The following is a 22,166-nucleotide window of genomic DNA, read 5'->3' on the forward strand; positions in this document are numbered from 1 at the left end:
TGGTCGCCTAGTCGCTGTGGCATGCACGGAAATTATCAAGCGCTCGCCGCTGCCCGATCTGCCTCACAAGAGCGTAAGCTGCGCTACAATTTTCTATAATAGCCGACGCAGCGAGACAAAAAAAAAAAAAAAAAAAAAAAAACCTGATTGGATCAATGGAATTAATCCGAATTTGCAAGCGCACGCCTTCATGCCCTGGACCTCAATTTACAGCACGCCTCCCTCCCCCCCCCCCCCCCCAAACACACACACATCTCCTTCCAGCACCAGTTCTATCGAAACGTTCGTAAAGTTTTACATCTTACAAAGGCGTCCCACCGCCGATCTATCGCAAGTCACCGCGGAGGTACTGTCCCCAGGGTGCCGCTAAAAAGCTTCGCCGTAAAGTAGTGCGGTAATCAGCCACTCTTTTCTATCCAATATCAAGACATTAGAATCGCTGTCAAAATAGGCAGGCATGCACCTTTGACGAGGCAGTGGACGGCCACCTTGACTTGGGAGAAGTTGCCGGTGCCCAGCTCCCCTCGGAAGCGGTAGAAGCCCACCCTCCTCCCTAGGTCCACGTCCTTCTGCCACCGACTGTCGTTGGTCAGCGCCTCCAGTAGCCGCTGGTAGGGCGACAGACCGAGAGAGGTGACCGTCGTCGCGGGGCTCCAGTCTGCATCGGTCAGCGAGGCCAAGTCAGCGCGTCCGTTTGCAACAATGCTCACTCACGTATACCGCATCTATAATCTAACGCAGCAAGGTATGTCAGTGCTGCCAACGCTTCCATTCCTCGTCGGTTCACCACCAGAGAAATAAAAGCAGGAAATGACATACTACAGCTGTTTTTAGGTTCCATGCGTTTCAATTGAACCGCATGAAGCTTATGTCCGATGTGTTTGTGGTGTGGCGTAGGATTCACCGGCGCGTTCACAGGATTCGCCTATGCCTTTTAACGCAGTATACGTTTATGGCTAGGGATTCAGGCGGCTTCCTCTCAAGGTAACCTGTACTGGGACGCACGTCATCACCGCGGTGCATTATTGAACCAGCTCGGGAAAATATTTGACAATAACGACATCTCAGACACCACCCTTGGTACTGTAGTTTGCTTTCTTTTATATATCGTGCTTCGTGATCCCTTATTGTTTTTTATCTTAATATTTCATTGAGTAACGAATTTGGGAGTTCGAGATAGCCGGCTCTGACATCGCCTACCTTCCACTGTTTCTACAGCTAAAGAAAAATAGAAAAAAAGAAAGAAAATAAATTCCTTGCATGTGCCAAACTAGATCGTGGTTTTGAAGAATGTACCCGTGTTGACGCTACTTGAATGTTTACAACATCTGCTAGTGAGTGTAGTTTCATTTTAATATTGCATTCTCTTAAAGAGACAAATAAAGAGACAATCAGAAATGTGCTGTATTTGTAAATTACCCTTCTACAATACCAGCCATTCTTACCGTGAGACGGCGCTTGACAAGCGAGATAAGACGCAAAAAAGGAAAGACGGGTGGTGGCGCAACCTTGAAGTTCCCGCGCCAACCCGCTGTCATGGATTTTAACGACGTCCGTTGGAGCCTATAATAGTTCATATTTTAAGTTAATATTCATCAGTAAGAAGGGACTACATTGTATTCTAAAAAGTACAAAAGGCTGAACTTAGCAAGCTTCTAGAACTTCTACTGGGTTAGAATGACCCTAAGCACGAAATAAAAAAGAAAAGATGAAATTCCTGACATCACACTGAGCTTTCGATGTTGGGGTTTCGGAACGCAGTTGAATAGCAGCATTGTCCTTCCCATTTTTCTCTTCTAATAACCAACTATATCACCGCGAAATAAGCGACAACATTGTTTTTGAAAGAAAAATGCTTTATTGGTTTTAACTAATCTAGTTTGTCTGCTTAGTGTTCCTTCAATGCCTCACCGGCCTACCCTTGCAGCTTTGCCTCTGCACCCGCTGCATACGACGCGCCGGCCGCTATCTTATGGCACTGGAGTCCTATATGGAACATCACGGCGACGGTGAAAATTCGCGTGTAGTGCCCATGTAACTGCTATCGCAACAATAGTAATAGTAATCCCCTGTGTGCACTTGACTCATGGACTGGCGCTTCCAACGGAACGAAACCGCGCCGACTCACCTGGCGTCGCGGTCGTGGCTTTGGTAGGCGTGACGGGACACGGCGCCTTGTTTCCCGTGTCAGAGGTGCGGTGCGCGTTGTTGGAGGAGGCGAGTCGGTGGCCGGAAGGGTCTGGCAGCGGCGTGTCGCTGGGCGAGGCAGTAGCTCCTCCGAGGCCGTGGGCGGCGGCCGCGGGTCCCCGGCGGTCAGCGGCGGGCCAGGCCGCCGCCGGTTCGTCCGCCGGAGACACGCGCGCCGCGGGCATCCTGCGCGGAAGGGAGGACGACGTGGAGCGTTCGTGACTCGCGAACGCGGTCACCGGGATTTGATGATGGCGAGCTTTAGATTAGGGGACGCAAGCGGCTTGCGTACGCAAGAACTAGGGGCGACGGTACTTCGCATGCGCAAACCGAGACGTAGGGGTCGGCGCATGCGCAGACAGATACGAAGGGCCCTGCGCATGCGCAGTACCGTGGCCCCTAGTTCTTGCGCACGCAAGCCTCTTGCCTCTCCTAATCTAAATCTCTCTAATGAGCTCTCGCGAAATAAGCCGAACATGCCATGCCGGAAACAGAAGAGACACAGCGCAACAACACTGTATAACAACCCAGCCTCACGCCCTATAGACGCGTCTGTGGAACACTTTCTCATAGACTTTCCACAGCAGTGTCACGTTGTTTAATGACATAGACCAAGAGAGAGAAACGAAGAGGGAAAGGTAGGGAGATTAGCCAAGGCTGTGCCCGGTTGGCTACCCTACACTTGAGGAGGGGGAAAAGGGAAGAACAGATAAGGAGAGAAAAAAAAATAGTCAGTCATTCACAGTCAACCGCAGAGGAATCTCCCCTGTCACACTGAGCAGTCGCACTGTCGGAAGCGCCGGGGTAAACGAGTTAACTATTTATCGAGCGAACTTGGGCCCACAAAAAAAAAAAAAAAAAAAAAGAAACAAGAAAAAGAAACAAGCAACGTTCAGATGAAAACGATATCGGCGAATGTACTCGCAGTTGGTCAAGATCTTAACACGCAGGCTCGTGCACTACCTGCACACACGAATCACCCTGTACATTTTAGAATAATCGCTGGTGTGTGGTGATGTACGACTGCATTTGCATCGTGAGCGCAATCTGATTAAACAGGACCCTTTCGCTTCAGAATCCGCGACTACATTCACGAAAAAAAAATTGTCTGTGGTTTTACGCGCCAAAAGCAGGATTTGATTATGAGGCACGCCGTAGTGGGGCGAACTTCGGATTAAGTTTGACCACCCGGGGTTCTTTATCGTGCACCCAATACTATATATATAGACCAGGATTTGCAGCGCTCTTAGCTGGCAGCCATCATTTCCCGGTGACTCCGGGAACTGGCGGAAAGCACGGCCGAGTCGTAACGCTCAGCCTGTTCTTATCTCGTGCTTGCCGCGGATGTTCGTTCGTCGTACCTCTTTTTCGGCGTCATCGCTGCTTGTCATCCAACGGACATTGTCGAATTCCGCCATCTTGTCAGCTGTGATTGGCTGCGAGGGCTGCTACAGCCTCTCTGATTGGCTCAAGGCACCGTCATTATTACAACATGGTGGAATTCGACAATGTCTACCTCCGCAGTCCAGGTGCAGGCCGCGCTAACAGACGGTGACGCGGCTCCAGGAATTACGCTCGCTTGCTCTAAACGCGAATGCGATAGTAAAGAAATTCCGGAGCCAAATCCACAAAGCATTTCGCTCGTAAGCGCTGTTTATCATTGGCCGGCGGCCTTCGCTAATTCTACGTCCAACATTACGATTGCCTGGAATTTGCACTTACGAACAGTTCTAGCGTAAGAGCTTTTTTGTGTGTGTGCGAGAGATACAGAAAGAAACAAAGGAAGGCAAGAAGGTAAACCAGAAGGACGTCCAGTTTGCTACCCTACACAGCGGAGAAGGGATGAGAGACTGAAAGGAGAAGGCGAAGAGGAGATAGCTCACTCGCACCGTATAGCAGGCGTAGAGCGCCTACTAGCGACGTTTGAGATTCGTAGATTAAAAACAAAAAAGCGATGAGAGCGCGCGTAGCTTTCTGAGTTGACGAGGCCAAGCACCCGGACTTTTTGTCTTTGTAAAAGGTCGAGCGTCCAGCCGATGGAGTGCGCTCCTAGAGGCTGACGTTGGACCTCAAAGCTGGTGCAGTGGCAGAGGAGGTGCTCGATGGTGTCCTCACTGCTACAGTGGTCGCACAGAGGAGAGTCCGCTGTTCTCATGAGGAAGGAGTACGAGTTCGTGAAAGTTACACCCAATCGTAGCCGCCGCTGTAGTGTAGCGTCACACCGGCAGAGGTGTGATGGCAATGGTAGTTGCTGTGAAGCATCAAGTATGCACAAACGGCGGTCGCAATACTATCGCGTTTTTTTTTCTTTAATACGGGCATTGGTCTACAGGTGAGTGCAAATCGCTTCTTTGTCGCGAGGTTGCAGCCTCAAGGCTACGCAGTTGCTCATCTGTTCCCGCTACGAAGTCTCCGCGGCGCAACTGTTGACGTGCTGTCCCCAAAGGGCTAGATGCGCGCGGCTCTTTCGTAACTCGCTTACACTGAACGCGTAGAGCCTTGGCAAGACAAAGTTGCAACCATGTCGAAACATGCGCAGCTATGGCTCGAGCAGAAGCTGGACGATGGCCTGTATACGGGATCCTGCCACTGCGCACGTGTCGATCTCGAAGGTCATGGTCGTCGGGTACACCCGTTGCCTCGAGATAAGCTGTGATAGCTGGTACGTCGCAGAAAGGCTCGGAGTTCGTTCCTCCTCTCGGCCGTGCTGCACGTTTCTATGCTTACTGTCAACGTCGCAATCTCCGGCGCGTGTTCGCTGTTGCGCAGCATGACGCTAGGGGGGGGGGGGGGGGGGGGCGCCAGTGTGTGTGTGTGTGTGGGGGGGGGGGGTGCCCGTGTAGCTAGAAGACGCGTGGGATCGCAGGTATTATACGTGCCGCGCGGTGCCCGCGCCTGGTTGAAACACGGGCCGAGACGCGTTCATGACCGACGCCGACATTCGGAACCGAGCGACAGCAATATCGCCCAACGTTGTAACGCCAAAGAAAGAGAGAGAAAAAAAATAAGGCACAGAGAAAGCGTCCGAACTGCGCGGTAGCATGCGCTGCTGCCTGCGCCTACAGTAGTCTAAAACAAAACAGAACAAAACGCAGCGGGACCGAAATAAACAAAAAGAATCAAGTAATGGGCCGCGATGCCTCGTGGCAATTTTACACGCTCCGGCGACAGAGGCGGCGTGACGCGGTCACGCCGGCGCTGTTTTACAAGCAACCCTGCTATGGCGACCGGATTTACGAAAGCGCTTCCCTCTCATTTTTCCCTCTTTGTTTTTTCTTTTTTTGAGAGAGAGAGACTGCTGAATTCGTGCTGTGACCTATCCCATTTTCCTCACTCGCCATCCGTCTCGGTTTCCCTCCCCTGCACTTGTCCAACCCTCCTGCGACGCAGACTGGTGGCACTCTGTTCAATCAGAATTAGAAAGCTCGTTTAAGCTGCGACGACCTCACTAGGTGCGTTCGACAGACACGGCTTCTCAGCCATGCGTGCTCCTCTGCAGGCCGTGCCGGTTTTCGATAAAACGTCCCGTAATCACAACGCCGCGCGCGCGGTGTCTGTGGACGGTTCCTCATGAATATTACTGTCGTCTCAAAAACTCGAAACCACAATTACAATCTAGTTTACCATTTTTTTCGTTTTTGTTTACACTTATCCGGTGTTATGCTCCTATTTTCTTTCTTCGTTCTTAGCCGCTTACACCTTACTGCAGCTTCCACTGCGAAGAGGCTGCATATATTGATTAGTCACCGAAGTTACCAGCAGATGAAGTAATGAAGGATAAGACGCATGAAATTCTTGCGCGATAGATCACATTATCAACACTTTGCGGAGTTCAAAAGGCTTGTTACTCTCCGCTTGTGAGAGGCTGACGCACCTCTAGGCGACATTTGTTGGCCAAATGAGTCCATTGTCTCCTGCATCTGTATCCACTGCAACGTCGTCGAAACACGCGTTCACAAATTCACTTTAGCACAGTGGAACCATATATTTCGAGTCACCAGAGACTAACACGAGAAAGGGATTCGTGACGCTGGCATCACATGACCTCATCGTCCCGCAGCGAAGCTGCTACTGATGACGTCGCATCTTTTCCGCCCTTTACATGTTTTACCGTTCAGGGAGCCGGCACGGTGTCTTATACCTTCGTAGTGGCAGATTACTGAGTTGTCGCTGGTGGATAGGCGTCTATACATTAGGGAAACCTCATCCCTAATTGTAATGGCCTACAGGGCTAGTTGTAATACGTGCGGCGTAGAAAGACAAAAAAAAAAAAAAAAAAAAAAACCAGAGATCCTCCTGCGGCGGCTGCCCATCGCACCAAGATTAGAAGTCTGCCTTTCCGACAGCTTTGGTGAAATTATGTGACATCCTTTTCCCGGAAGAGGAGATCATGTGACCGCGGCCTGGTACGTCGGCGACGTGCAAAGCCACCAAAGTGCTGCTGCGTTTCATGAGATGCACCTGCCTGTATTACCGACCTACCAATCTTTGGTTAACTTCTTCCAACCCCGACAAGATATCCGATTTTAAGCACAGCGTGACATCTGCGAACGTTAGCGCCAGCTGGCACAGTTACTCCTTTCCTGATCCTACGCACCACCTCGTGCACTTATTGTGTACCAAAGTGCTGTATGTTTCATTATTGCTGCATTCCGCTTCCCCTTTCAGATTATCTTGGTGGGTGCTTGAGTAAGTCTTTCCCATAGTCATGCCCATAGTCAAGATTGCTTGACTATGGGTATGACTTGCTGTTTAATTGCAACCACGTAATTACTCGTCTCTTCAATAAAGATCGTAATTCCCGATTTCTCTGTGCCAAGTTTAAGGCCTAGATATTGATACGATTGCGTATGGCTCAGTGAACGTGAACCATGTCGGACCGCGAAGCGCAGCCACCGAAGAAACAGGCCAAGCTCGCCTAGTAGTAACGAACTCACAAGATTTTTTTTTAAATTCTCGAATGCGACTACTGCGGCCACTTATATCTTGCCCGCCAGGCATGCAGCAGCAACACAAGAATGGCAGCGTTGCTTGGGGGCGCTGTATTTCAGCAACATTAATATTCTATCAGGTATGTGGCGGCGTTGCCACATATATTCGCAAGTCTGTAAATCCCTCGCATTGTCCGCCAGTCGCACCATGTCGTCCGCATACATCAGTCCGGAGACCTTCTGTTGCACCCAGGGTGTCGGAACGAAATACTTTACGTTCTGGTTATAGTTTCGTTCCACTGAAAAAATTTCCGTTCCAGTTTTGCTCCGAAACAAAAAAAAAAAAAAAAAAAAAGAAAGACCCGTAACGGTTCATAACGCTTTTGGTTCGCATGCATAAATTTTCGAAGCGAAGTAACGATAAAGACAGTGTTTATTTTTCTCAGTAAGCCAATTATGAATTCTGATATGTTCAGTGCCATGAGTCAAGGCACTGATCTCAGAAGCAGCGCGTCATGGAGCGTGCTCGCCGAAATGCGAGACCGCTGTTCCGATAAAACGAACTTAAATGAGCATAAACGAACGATGAGGCTTCGGCAACAAAGTGTTTTATCCGTAGTAAACGACAAGCTCTCCAGCGCGCAAGCCCCGGGTGTTGCTACGATGCCGACCTGCTAGTGCACCGAGTAGCAGGCTTAGATTAGTCGAGCGCTCGACCGACTATCGCTCGTACTGTCCCTGCCTGAGTGTCTGAGGTACGCGTTTGTGCGGAACCCTGAGATACGCTCTAACTCTGACGTTGCCTGACGTCGGTTGTTTCAGATTGCCGACTTTCCCCTTGAACCTAAAGCCGGCCAAAGATATTTCGGCTTCACTCCGAAACGATATAATAAATAACATTACGGTTACGTTTTCGTTGCGGTCAAAAATACAATTTTTTTTTCTCCTTTTGTATTCGTTCCGTTCGGACACATTGTTTGCACCATTTGTCCATTACGCATGTAGGATAAACGAAACCGTTGCCGTTTTCGGGCGCGCCACCTAGTGTGTCTGCTGTGAAACACGTAAACCGAGGAAGAGAAGACAATGGAGAGCTTTAGGTTAGGGGACGCACGCGGCTTGCCTACGCGAGAACTAGGGGCCACAGTACTGCGCATGCGGAGACACAGACGTAGGGGTCTGCGCATGCGCAGTACCGTCGGCCCTTGTTCTTGCATACGCAAGCCACTTGCCGTCCCCTAACCTATAGCTCTCCATTGTCGGTGCGCGTGCCTTGCTTCTCGTGGGACGCCTGGATTACACGAATGCTTTTGTTTGTACTCGACTAACCGCGTGCTTGTGGCATTGAACAGTTATCAACGTATCTCTGAAATGAACACAAGAAAATTGTCGGTTCAAAGCATAAACGCCTTAAATTCGTGCCATTCGTGCTGTAGATTATCAACTGGAGATGAGTTATGCAGTAATTCTGCTTTACTCTTTTTATTTCTCCTCAGCCGTGATATTCATAGAATGTCATCCGGATTACGTGCAGTAGTTCGAACTTTTCACAGCTGACAATTTCTAACAGCACAGGCAAGAGGGGACACGGAGTAGAAGAACGACACAGAGGAGCGCAGTACCTTGCCTAACACGATGCTTCTTTCTTTCTTTCTTTTTTCCTTTTTGTTTCCTGGTTGGTCATCGTCAACTCCAGCTCCCACTGCATGGATTTATCGAAACCGGAGTTCGCACGCGCCGAGCATTACGGAATGGGAACAGAGTCCGTAAACACGCCACACGTGGTACAGCGGGTAGCGGAGGCCCTATACCCTTACTCACCGAAAATAGTTGCAAGCCCGCGGCCTCAGCCCATTGTGTATGGCCCTGCTCTTTACGGGTTCGACGAATCGCGAACTACAGCCGTAACCCTCGCACCATTCATCGAGCCTCGGAACGTCGCCGCTCGCAGTAGCAGCGACCGCGAAATAGCGTTGCCTGTATCGGGTTCCTTTCTTCAAACAACCCTTCACGGCCGCTGCTCGGCCACTTCGTAGTATGTCATTTATTCGCTTGCTCCCTCTCCCCCGGGTCGTGTGTTCCTTCTCCGCAGTGCACCACGCGTGGGTCGCGTTCACATACCGTGCGCCGTGCCAGGGGGCTGGGCTACGCGTTCTCCAACGGCTGTTACGTGCCCCGGCCTCGTCGTCATCATAGTCCGGGCCGCCGGGTTCGGCTCCATTAGGGCGGTATAATAGCGTGACGTACGCCGCGCTATTATACCGTGTAGGCCGTGTAGGCCGCTTCCGTTTCGGCCTGAGCCTAGTGGAACGCGTGCTTGTCTTGTTTTCATCTCGGCTTGGTGGCGTGGCCCGCGCTGCTTTTGAAGAATGCACGTTATGCGGCTTGGCTGCCTGTGCTTATGCGAGCTCGAGAGTTTATGTGCATTTCCCTTTGGTTTTACTTTATTTTTTCTGCCATGCGAATGGACTTCGGCGCGCGCGGAGCGTAAGCCCGGTTGATTACCCTACAATGCGGAAGAAAAAGTGGACAGGAAACAGGTTGTGAAGGAGTTGAGGGTGCGCGTATGCAATATGCAAACGAGGTTAGTGCGCGCATACGTGCGCTGACACGTGTGCTATATGGCTGTATGGATAGGAAGTGTGTGAGATGCTCACTCACACGATACGCTATATAGATAGCAAATGTGTGAAGAGTGACCGAATGATAGAGAGCAATTATTGATAGAAAAGCATGGAGGATATCCAGATGTACTTCTGATTGGCTAACCTGCACAGGGGAAAGGGGACAAGAAGAGAGAACAAACCAAATAAACGACGTGCACAATCAAGCGGAAGCAGGCAGCGTCCTCAGGCTACTATGTAGGCCCGTAGACTTCGCGAACTTCGGCAGTGCCGGTATATACTGCTTCGCGGAGTTTCTTTGGGAGCACTGGCTTGTGGAACTTCCTGTTCTTATAGAGGACGATTGTCCAGTCTGTCAAAGCACAGAGCACATCACTTGCCTCTGAGAGGTAGAGCGCGGGGTAACGCGAAGGATAAAAGCTGTTCAGCAGGAAATGTTTCTGTCCCACACGAAGCGTAGAGATTGAAGTGGCGGCTCGCGCTTAAGCACGCACGCTCATAACACGAATGCTTTGTGACCCTGCAGGGTTCCGTTGGAAAAGGCATAAGCACCAGAACGTTCCTCGGTGTACTGTTGTGCGAGGATATTGTCACGTGGTGGTGACGTTGAATAACACAGTAGCAATACTGTGAACGACAAAACAAACTTTTATTGGGCCAACCTGTGCCCACAAAACAGGCTACACTTATAGCACAACGATAGCGGCTAACACGCTCGGCGATCGTCGAAAATCTGATCAGCGGGTCAAGCGCGTCGGCTTTTATACAACAGTCGTCGAACGTTCCAGACTAATCGTTGGGACCCGCATGCCTTCCACAAAGTTCTACAACATTCGAGTCACGCGATGAAATCAGATAACACAAGGTTCGGCGACAACAGACAGCCGGGTAGAAGCATCGTTAACTTTCCAGAAACGTCGGATATATGCAGGCGCGTCCCTCGCTGTGCGATTACAGTTGTTAAGCGGCGAAACGTGGTCGGCCGATAAAGATAAGCACACGTGTCAATATACAATACATATTTGCTGCCGCTGCGCCTCGTGCCTTGAAGCACCAAGGACAGTAGAATAGTCTGACGGCAGCCGACAGCTACAGGAGAGCTCGTTTTAGAAATACTTTTTTCTTTGCCAACAGATACTGAGGGCAAAGGTGATGTCAGGGAAATTAACCTCTCTTGATTTACATGGACTTTTCTATCTGAAGGGCGAGGTTCAGTTTATGTTTGTTAAATAAAAACAGAAGTGGGTAACACCTGGTGGTATACGTCAAAAGAGTGGTAAGCTGAGCCAGTTGGTATTCCATTCTAGAGGCGAGCTTTTTGAGACTGTATGCGCCGGAAGCATTTGCATATCCAAAAACGTGTCAGCGCCATGTTTGAGACACCCCCTATGGGACCCCTGGTGGGAGCCGAAACCGCAGCCTGTGTGGGACGCGTACCGTATTCTTCTCTTGCTCTTGCTCTTAATTTTTTTGCATGTCCAGCGTCCGCGGAAAGGGCCAAAGAAGGTAAATCATCAGCTGCCTAAAGAAACCAGTTCCGGAGATTTTTGGGATTAATAGTTGTAGGCACGTGAATTTGGAGGCCAGAAGACAGCAGTGTGTGTGTGTGTGTGTGTGTGTGTGTGTGTGTGTGTGTGTGTGTGTGTGTGTGTGTGTGTGTGTGTGTGTGTGTGTAAAAAGGAAAAGGAAGGATAAAATAAGGAAGGTCATTCAGACGCACGTCTGCTTTGCTGAATATCGAAGTGTGGAATGAAGATAGAGAAATGGAGCGGCGTGAATGGAAGAAAATTCGCGATGTTCACAAAGACAGCAGTATCAGACAGCCACTGAGGCAATTCGACATCGTAAACTACAGCAGCAATCGTGATACCTTCCGCAGCAACGAAGATTGCCGCCATGGCCCAACGGCCACTGTTGATAAGAGTGTTGTCGGGCGACAGAGAGATTTCCGCGTCACTTTGACGTGCGTTGTGCGTTTTTGTAATCTATAATCGTATTACGCCTATCATATTGAGAACAAAAGTTTATCGCGTTTATTTCTGAAGCTAGTCGAATAGTACTACTGAAGAAGCGAGCGAGACTGGACCATGGCTTATGACCTTCGGATGAATTAGCGGTGATAACAAATTGCTTGTACTACCCACTGTTCTCACGCCCAGCCGAACCGCCATAAGGATGGCCATGTACACACACTACAGCGTCAAATTTTCTTCTAGTAAACTTCTTAGGAGTCGTACGACAGTACCGCGGTGACACGTATGCGTGAGCCTAGGACTCTATGGAGTCAAATACGCTTTCGCGTCACTTTTATGGGGGGGGGGGGGGGGGGTCTATATAGGACGTAATGCGCCACAGCTCTTGCGCAACGCCTTCGGGGTACACACGCCACCGACGTACATAATTCAGGCAGGCGTACGTAGATTGGTGCGGTGAGTGGACATGTGTCGCCGTGCATTAACGGGCGTCGCACTAATTGCGAGCGTCATTTCGGCCACGTAATTGCTTGCGACTGGCGCGGCGAAATAATTCAGTGTACCGAGAACGACCTATCGGTGTGCTACGGCAGGGCAACGCTTACGTAAAAGCCGTTCGCAGAAAGAGACCTCTGTTGCCTCCAGCACGGATATACAAATTTGATCTTACCTCGCTCCAAATGAACGTGCGTTTCAGGAATAGCACGGTGTCGATGATTTCTTACAGTGAGGAAGTTCGTATTACACTTAACGGGATAGCCTAAGGCCCTCAACTTCAGGGAGATAACAACGTCTGGAAAGATAGCATTTCCTGCCTATTTACACTCTAGAATCGTTCAACGTTTGCCTGACGAGGGCTTCGCCGCCAGCGTTCTCGTCAAAGGTGAAGCCACCTTGGCAGGGGACTTTCATTGGGATGCGTGGCAACAACGGTTTCGCGTCGTTGCTTTTTGGCTGTTGCTTACTTCATTGATGATCGGACTAATATTTTCTTTTACAAGCCCGGCTCGTCGTTACTTCATTTGGATTAACAACTATCGATTAGGATAGACCCCAGTTTGAGTCGAGAGGTGAAGATGAGTTCCAAGGAAACGTAACTGAGCAAGGTGGTTGCTTCGGCTATTTGGTGAAGCATCTTCGAGGGTGTACAGCGCAGCGGTAATAAAATGGACAAAAGAGGAGACATGGACGAGCGCTTCCATAAGGAACCACAGAAGGTGACCCACCTTGTCCGTGACAAAGTGTTTCTAGTGAACCTTTTGGGGGATTTTGGTTGCAATAGCGACCGGACATGATAATCATAACGCGGAGGAGACGAAACAATAATGCGCACATGTTCGGCAACTAGGTGCGAGCTGCAGTGCAAGACAATGGTGGTACCGGCGGTACAGCGCAAGACAAAACCAATTACAGCGAGTTCCAGCGTGGCAAAGACTCAGATGGCTGAATTTAAGAGTACCGAAATGAATGCGTGCGGCGACAAGTAAATGGAGAACTCGGAATGATTGCTTCGTAAGATGGCTAAACTTAAGATGTCGAAGTGAATGCGTGTAGTGACGTGTAAATTGAAAACTGACAATGATTACATCACAAGAACGGCCTCCTGTTTTCCTTCCCCCTAACTCCTGCTCCGTTTTAAGTGCCAGAAAAAATCTATCCTTCGGCGAAACACTCACGCTTCTCATCCCTTTGAGTGTCTGCTCCCTTCCTCGCATTCTTTCTCGAATGAAGTAAATCTCTCTCCGTAGAGTTAGGGCCGAGGCAGCCCTTACACCAGTGGTCGCTTACGTTCGGGGGTCAATCACATGAAGATAATGTGCAGTGTACGAAATGCTTCGTTCCTGCGGCCACTGCGGATTCCCGCCATCTACTTTGGACGTGCCCGGAGACAAAGGCATTCCGCGAAAAAAGCACTTAGAAGTGTGAAGTTGAGAAGCGTCCAAACTGAATACTATAAACGATGGCTCACGGACAAACGCTTTTATAAGTCGCTTTTGGAGCACCTGTGTGAAACGGGCCTGCATGCTTTTATTTCATTTCGTCCTGACGTTACGCCATGTGTATTCGAACAAATACGCTCTTCGAAAAACGCACTTCGAGAATTCACCTGCTGCGATAACCCATTGTCTATGGCGTCGCCCTGCTTAACTCGAGGTCGCGGTTTCGGTTCCGGCCACTACGATGGAATTTCAACGGATGCAAAATGCAAAAGAAAAAAACCCCGCCTGTGCATATAGATTTACGTGCACGTTAAATAACTCCCGGTTGTCGAAATTGATCTCGTTTCCCTCCACTATGGCGTGCCTCCTCCCAGATCGCGGTTCTTACACGTAAAACCCTAGAAATTAATTGTAAAGCGAAGCCTTTCCTTGCGAACGTTGTCAGCTTTCGTGACCGTTGCTGCGAGACCTGGCTGCTCCCTTGCCGAACAGGCCAACCAATCACAGCGGAGTACTTGCACCGCTGGGTTCCTTGCAACACCACCAGATGGCGCTCGTCTCCGCGCGTCCGCATCATGGTTGTATGCTATGTATAGCCTACCCGGGTAACCCAAGCAGGCTAGGTGACTATATGTCACTAAATCATGATCACTAAATCTACGTCACTATGTCACGAAATCATGCCAATAAATCATGATCATCATCGTCACCACGTTAGCGGCGGCTCCGGCCGTACGAGAGAGAAAAAAAAAACACATTAGGGCGTACGTTCGCGCATCCGCGGCTACATGATAATGAGGAAGCAAACACTTCTTGCGGATATAATGGATTCGAATTGCACTACGTACCTATGCGCATGCTTAGCCTCTGTAACCATGATGCTGCGTTCAAGGCGGGTGCGCGCGCGCGTAGTTGTGTGTTTCGACTCTTTATGCACTCACACAAAGCTTCGCTGTATATAGATTCCAACTAGTTGGATCTGCTGAAGTTTTCTTCTAGTTCCTATAATTCTTGTGGCATCAAAACAACGTTAAGCATAAAGATACCTAACCGTCCACACGGAATCGAATTCTCCGATTGTGACTGGCGCTTTTACGCGGAAGCGTAACAGTAAGTTTGTTTCTTAGTATTGTCTCCCGCCTTTGCCGTTAAGGAAATCCTGCGGCACCTGAATTTTGGAACCCCAGTTGTTGCTCAAAAGCCAATTGCTTACTCAGATGGAAACGAAACGCTACGCGGTCTTATAGCATTAGGCATCTTTTAGGTTTTTCACGAGCGCTGTTAACAAAGGATGCCTGAGAGTGCCACACATGCTTCCCTCACCCTCTTTACTTTCGGCGCAAGCGAGCGGCGGCGCGCGCCGGCGGTGGCACCGCCGCGAGAACGGAGTGCAGCCGCTCCCCGGCCGTTCACAGCGGCCTTGAGTTTTTTGACAAAGACTGTACATATGTAGCTATGGTATACCAATGCTGTGCACACATGTTGGAGGTGAGAATCCCGAGACACTAGCTCGGATCGGTCACTGCACACAAGGCCTCAAGCGAGGTGCACCTTCTCGTGAGGGCATGGTGTAATCTTTGACATGTATGATGTTCATCTTGACATGGAGGGCATGGTGTTCATCTTTGACATGCTATACCCTTTACCGCAGTGCAGGGCATGCATTATGGTAACAGCGCGAAGAAAACGACGGACGGGGTGAAAGAAACGCAGGACGAGCGCTGGCTCACAACCAAGCTTACTGATACACACACCAAGGAATATAAGCGACACAGGCAACCACACAGCAAAGCGAAGGAAACAACCAGGACAGGCGGCTATAGGATATCTGTTACCGAATCGAGCTAAGTAACTAGTTCCTGCATTGTCCCTCTTTTTTTTTTTTTTCGCGCTGTTACCATTATGAATGCTTACCAACTTGCCCACCTTTCTACTTTAATAGAGGGCATCTAGCCGGTTGTCGTTTGATTAAATTACTCCATCTTACGACCTCTAATGCCTTTGCTCTTGTGCGCTGTAAAGGTGCCCACCCAGTGTATTCGAGAGTGGGCTGTGTCATCGCTATGTCTGATGCGCTGGCACCGGCCAACTGCGTTTTTGTTTTCGCAGTGTCCATTCAGCTGCACGAATCTCGACACCAGACAGCTGCATTACGCCTTTCCGCGCTTCCAGTTCCGCAGCTTCCCTTTTCCCTCTTATTTCACCTAGAATATCGCGTAGTTTGTTTTTCTCGTCCCAGTCCTCTCTCTCTCGATTTCTCTCGCGACGCAAGCGCGTGCAATATTCGCAGTAAATACGCTGCCCCGCGGCAGGCTCGTATCATACGGTGATGTTTACACTACGGCGCCCACGCTCTCGCTGGCCGCCAAGATACGTATACACGCAAACCCTGCCGGAGAGGTACACGCTGCTGCGGGCCGAACGTGTTCGCAAAGCTGTGCCATGTTCCGCCGCCCATCCTTACGCAAGTCGTTATAAAAAAATTACATATTAAATTAAATTACAATTGCATATCAAAACTACATTGCGTGTTGGTGCGATTAGCATTATTAGGATATACTTCGCACTTTCTGTTTCTATCTATGTCCAAATTTAACTGTTTTTCTTTCACGCCAACTGGGTCGCTGGATATGTGCCAATCGGTATGTTTCAGTGGAGGGAAGCACGAGAGAGGAGCCCTGCTGAAGTACAGGCCTCATGCATGACGCGTTTCGGCGTTGCTGCATTGTTTCAGTGCGAATTGCATTAACTTCGATAGTCGTGACGAAGCTCTCTGCGGGAATTTCGGTTCACTTTCTGTTGCATCCACTACAATTTCGGCGGTAATGCGACCGAACAATACGCATGAATTTCGCAATAATACCATCGTTCGTGCTCCTCATTTATCTACTAGTTAATCCATCGTTCACAGAAATATGCTGTGACATAAAGCCGAAGCGTGCTTGCGAAAAATGAAAAAAGAAAGTCAGGCACTTGGTCATCATGCATATATACGGTTTTATGAAAATGCAGGAAGAACTTATTATAATTTACCCTATTATAAGTCGGGCAGCCAGTTATAAGTTCGGCCGTCAACATCGGCGTTCTTGATAGTCGGAAATATCGCGTGGAGTCAGTGACGCTGAATCATAAATGTCCACGAGGTGCGCATGCTAATCGATGCCCTTTTTTCGTTTTCACGTACTCGTTCTGGAACTGCCGGAGGCAAGGAGTGCTTGTAGCATTCGCAATTTCCTCGTTAGTTCGTGCATTCTTAATGGATGGTACGAAAAACTGCAAATAAGGAACTTACAGGAACTGAAATTCGGGCTTAGCCGTGCTCAGCGGATTTCTGCGGCTCTGAGCTCGTTTACTGCGACAACAGTCACGGTCTAGCAGCATGGACATCGGCACTTTCACAAACAGTCAACCCCGTTGCGATACACGCAAGGTCGTCTGCTGCAGTGTTGACTTTTGGGACTTCCTAAATAAGGGCAGAGACGCCGCCACTGTCAGTCTTCGTGGTGCATGAAACTTCACACATTTCACACATTTTGTTTTGTAGCCGCGCGACTGTAATCAGAGTAAAATAACTCGTTCACCCAGATTCACGGTATAATCACGTGCTTATTCGTCTTGACAAAATCCGTAAGAATCCTGAAAAGACCTCTAAGACGTCGAGAGTGCTCCTCGTCTTGACGTCCTTATTTTCTACATTATTATTATCATTACTATTATTATTTGCGATTTTAGAGCGCAGGTCTTAGGCGCCTGTTCATGCGTTTATCATCGGCGTAACAGTCATAACGAACGAGCGGAGGGTGAAAGACGGCGATAGCGAAGGGAGCGCGAGGAGGAAAGCCGTAGAGGAGGGTACGGCGAGAGGATGAGAAGGAAAGCGGAGGAGTAGAGGGCGGCGAAAGGGCGAGGAGGAAAGCGGAGGACGATAGTATGGCGGAAGCGTGAGGAGGAAAGTGGAGTGCTGCACCAGACGTTCTCCACGGCGGCTACCAGCTACCACATGGCGCTCATAGCGTGAGCCGTCTCCCAGTCGCCGATGACGTCATTACCACGACATGCGCGAGCACCTCCACCAATACCATATATAGAAACGTGGGAATCCGACCCACAGCGCAATCGCTACTTCGCCAGCACCGTTGCTAGAGAATGCATTCCGCGCGTTCCCGTGTTCACGCATTCTTTGTCAACAATGAGCAGCACGACCAATGGAATTCAATACACCTGAAGAGCTGCACTCAAATTTGGCATTAGGGAGTATTGTAATTGTCGGTGATTCTCTTTTTTTGTAATTTCACTGAATCAAACGCTTTCAGGAATCTTTCTGCACGTTGCAGATTTACGTACAACTTATTTGCCACATACTCAGCCACAAAAGCGCTCCACATATGCAATAAGTATCGGTTCACCTGCGGCCATTGAACTCTCATGATCCCGGTTCACTTAACACGAGTTCCCGATAGAGTCAGGACTAATAAAAAGGAAGACGAAGTGATTCTCGTAGAGACCACTATTCCTTCGCGCTGCAGTATTTTCGGTTTTTTCCCGTGTTTTACTGGGAGACGCCGCTCTCATTGCCACGGCAATGGAAGTGGAGTCGGCAGAATGCCGACGCGACGTGACTGCTTCGTCAGGTACCGGCCCGAGGAAGAGAAATTGCCCACCGAGTCAAGCTGGCAGTGAGGACACTGTGTTGTACTCCTGCTCAAGCGATGACGCCTCAGATGACGAAGGCTTCGAAAGAGTGGTACACCGGAAGGCCAAGAGAAGAAACGTCAGCGGACGGTCTTCGTCAAGTAAGTCTACCGTCGTTCCACAGCGCAGGCCATCGGCGCACACAATTCTTTTTGTGCCGGACGCACCTGCCGACAACCTCAACCGCCTTAATCGACAAGCGATTTCCGTTTCTCTGGAGGCTCTTGTCCCAGGAGAAATCAAAGATATCAGAATTAATACTCGAAAGAACGTCCTGGCTATTGACGTCCACAACCGAAGCGCAATCAATGCTTTGATGGCAGTAAAGCTCCTGGGCAACATCAATGTCCACTACCTCATTCCGCAAGACAACGAAACAACGGCCGGTGTTGTCTATGACATTGACACATCCATTAACGACAGCGACCTGCCAATTTTAATCAAACCTGCGACAGATGGTGTTGCCTTACTACAAGCTCGGCGCCTTGGCAAGTCGACCTGTGTAAGGCTCGTGTTTAAAGGTGACTGCCTACCATCACATGTAAAGGTCGGCCACTTTCGTCATGTGGTACGACCTTTTGTACCCAAACCACTTCAGTGCAGAAGGTGTCAAAGAATTGGACATGTGAGTGCTGTCTGCCGAAATACAACGATATGCCCACGATGTTCCGAACACCACGACACCGACACTTGCCGTGCAACAGAGCTCAAGTGCCCAAATTGTCAAGGATCGCACGCTGCGTCCTCAAAAGACTGTCCACGCCTTAAGAAAGAGCAAAAAATCTTGAGAAAAATGGCCAGAGACGGATCGTCACACAGAGATGCTTCTGAAGCGATAAGGCGACATCGCTCCCGGAAACGAAAGCCTATGAAACCCTCTTCCGGTTCAAGGGAGATGCCTCGTCCGGCAACGCCACCTCCTGTTCCATCTGTCTCCAGTAAGAGCACGAACGTCAATGAAAGAAGTGGCCATGCTTCATCAAGTGATGCGTGGCCGGCACTGCCGAGGACATGCCACGCGCCAGAGCCACAGCAAATGACTCGCCATTTACAGTCAAATGTCACTACAGTTGACCAAATGAAAGACAAGGACTCACAAGTGATTGCCATGCTCAAATCGCTCACGAATGTCATGCGTCTGCTACTGACAAACATGGACACTCCAGCTGCTCGTAGCGCACTGCAAGTATTGGACGCGCTGACTCCAGTACTTGAAAGCATCGCATAGCACCATGGCCCGCCCCTCGCTGCCCTTCCACAAGGAAGTCAAGAAAGCATCTTTACTGGAGTGGAATGCCCGTGGTCTCAAATCAAGAATTTCAGATTTTAGACATTTTGTCTTCGAAAACCGTTTTCCCATCCTCGTAATTTGCGAACCGAACGTGCAGAATGTTATACGTATTTCTGGCTATGAGGCATTCATGTCCTCTACCTGTGGTGATGTAAGCAAGGTAATTGTATATATTAGATGTGATCTGACTTACGTGTTGCAGCCAGTTCCGCCTCACGACGACAACCAGTACGTTTGTTTAATCGTGAAAACGAATAAGCTTACGTTCACACTCGTCGCTGTGTACATTGCTCCTTCAAGTGGCTTCGACTCTAAACGACTGCACGACGTGCTATCAGCGGCACCCGGCCCTACGATTCTCACAGGAGATTTTAATGCTCACCATCCGCTTTGGGGGAGCCTGAAGATGGACTCCAGGGGAAGGCGAATAGCATCCTTTGCCACACAGCACGACCTTTACTGCCTCAACGATGGTAGTCCGACATATTTACGTGGGCCTACCTACAGCAGCTGCCTAGACTTGACCCTGGTTTCTCGGCTTCTTGAAAGAAACGTGCAATGGTTTACAGACATCGAAACACATGGAAGCGACCATATTCCGACGTACCTGAAGATCAAGGGACTATCGAAATGCTCCTCCATGACGCTCCGGCGAATTGACTGGTCGGCGTTTCGGTCGCACATGGAGGGAGTATGTCAGCAAGGGAACCATTCAAGTCCGGAACACGAAATTCAAAAAGCCATGCAAGAGTCTACGCGTAGTTTCCAGCCTTTCCCGAAATATGCAGAATTTGAAGCAGAACTGCAGCGACTACGAGCAATTCGCCGGCGGGCTGAAAGAAGATACAGGAGAACTAAATCCATCCATGATCTCCGAGAGGCAAGGCGGATGCAAAAGAAGATTCAACGTCGCATCGATGCACTACAATCTCAAAGATGGAAACGTTTCTGTGAGTCGTTGGATCCACGTCAGCGATTATCTCAGATATGGAGAACCGTGCGTGGGCTTCGCGTATCACCACAACAGCGTGTCCCTTTCAAAGCCCTCGCTTTGCACCAAGGTCGCAGCGAAATTGACATTGCTGAAGAATTTTGCTCAAGACTTTCCAGCTTGCAGTTCCAACGCGCAATTACACCATGTGCTACTCCTGTGCCACGGGATTCCCGCATGGATGTAATTTTTTCGCTGGAGGAGCTTGAAGCGGCACTGGCGACTTGCAGGCGCTCTTCGTCACCTGGCCCGGACGGGGTTACCTATGCGGCGCTCGCCAATCTTGGGCAGAAAGCACGACTCATGCTACTAAACCATTATAACGAGTCTTGGCGCAACGGTTTGGTTCCACGTGACTGGAAGTGCAGCCGCCTGGTTCCACTTCTCAAACCTGGTAAATCACCGTTAAACTTGTCATCGTACCGCCCCATCGCTCTGGCCAGCTGCATAGGGAAAATAATGGAACGAATGATTTTGACGCGCTTGGAATGGTACCTGGAAAATTACAACGTGTACCCAGATGCTCTGTCTGGCTTCCGGCGAGGGCGCTCATCCATAGATAATGTCATCGATTTGGTTACGTTTGTTCAGCATCAAAAACGCCGGAAACGACTCACTGCTGCATTATTCCTAGACATAAAAGGCGCCTATGATAACATAGCACATTATGCCATTATAAATGCTCTTATTGAAGCCGGAATCGGTGGCCGCACTTTTCAGTGGCTGTGCAGTTATTTGACCGACAGGCATTTCTTCGTGATGACCGAGGATGGCGCCACGACTCAACACCAAACGTGCCGTGGAGTACCGCAAGGCGGAGTGTTGAGCCCGACGCTATTCAACCTAGTGCTCGTTGGCATAGTCCGATGCTTGCCCAACACAGTTCAGGTATCAATATATGCCGACGATATCTGCATTTGGGCGTCTGCCGTAACACGACTGCAGGTACGAGCACGGCTACAAAAGGCAGCTACGATAACATCTCTGTACTTGCGAAAACAGAACTTAGAGCTGTCTTCAGAGAAATGCTGCCTTGTTACATTCACTCGGAAGGAAATGCAGCGATACAGTGTAAAGGTCAATGGGCAAGCAGTAGCAAATGCACGGAAACACCGCTTTTTAGGGGTAATTATTGACCGAGACCTATCATGGAGCCCGCATGTTTCATACCTGAAGAAGAGATTATTGACAATAATACATCTCCTCAAATTTCTCGGCGGAAAGTCATGGGGCACTTCGGTGCGGTCAATGCTGCAGCTGTATAACGCCTTGTTCCTCGGTTTCGCAAGATACAGCCTCCCTGTGATTGGGAACACCTGCAAAACAAACCTGCGTGTAGTCCAGGGACTACAAGCTCAAGCCCTAAGGACGTGTCTCGGTCTTCCGAGGTGTGCGTCTACAGCGGCAACGATTGTCATAGCTCGAGATCACCCAATATCAACGTACTTGGCAACCGACGCTCTCAGGGCGCATATTCGGCACGTTGCCCGATTACCTTCTCACTATCTTGCCGCTCTACCCACAGAAAGGCCACACA

General features: G+C 49.7%; 1 protein-coding gene across 1 annotated transcript in view; it reads right to left on the minus strand.

Moving 5' to 3' along the window:
- LOC126517390 (serine/threonine-protein kinase NIM1) overlaps positions 1 to 22,166 on the minus strand; it is a 72,291-nt gene that overhangs the window by 13,861 nt on the left and 36,264 nt on the right. The window contains exons 3-4 of the mRNA XM_050167103.3: positions 2,129 to 2,373; positions 464 to 658 (exon numbers count right to left, since the gene is read on the minus strand). Coding sequence (XP_050023060.2) covers positions 464 to 658; positions 2,129 to 2,372 — 439 coding nt within the window. The 5' untranslated portion in view covers position 2,373. The remainder of the gene's footprint in view (positions 1 to 463; positions 659 to 2,128; positions 2,374 to 22,166) is intronic.

The sequence above is a fragment of the Dermacentor andersoni genome, chromosome 11 (genome assembly GCF_023375885.2).
Source record: "Dermacentor andersoni chromosome 11, qqDerAnde1_hic_scaffold, whole genome shotgun sequence".
Classification (NCBI taxonomy): Eukaryota; Metazoa; Arthropoda; class Arachnida; order Ixodida; family Ixodidae; genus Dermacentor; species Dermacentor andersoni.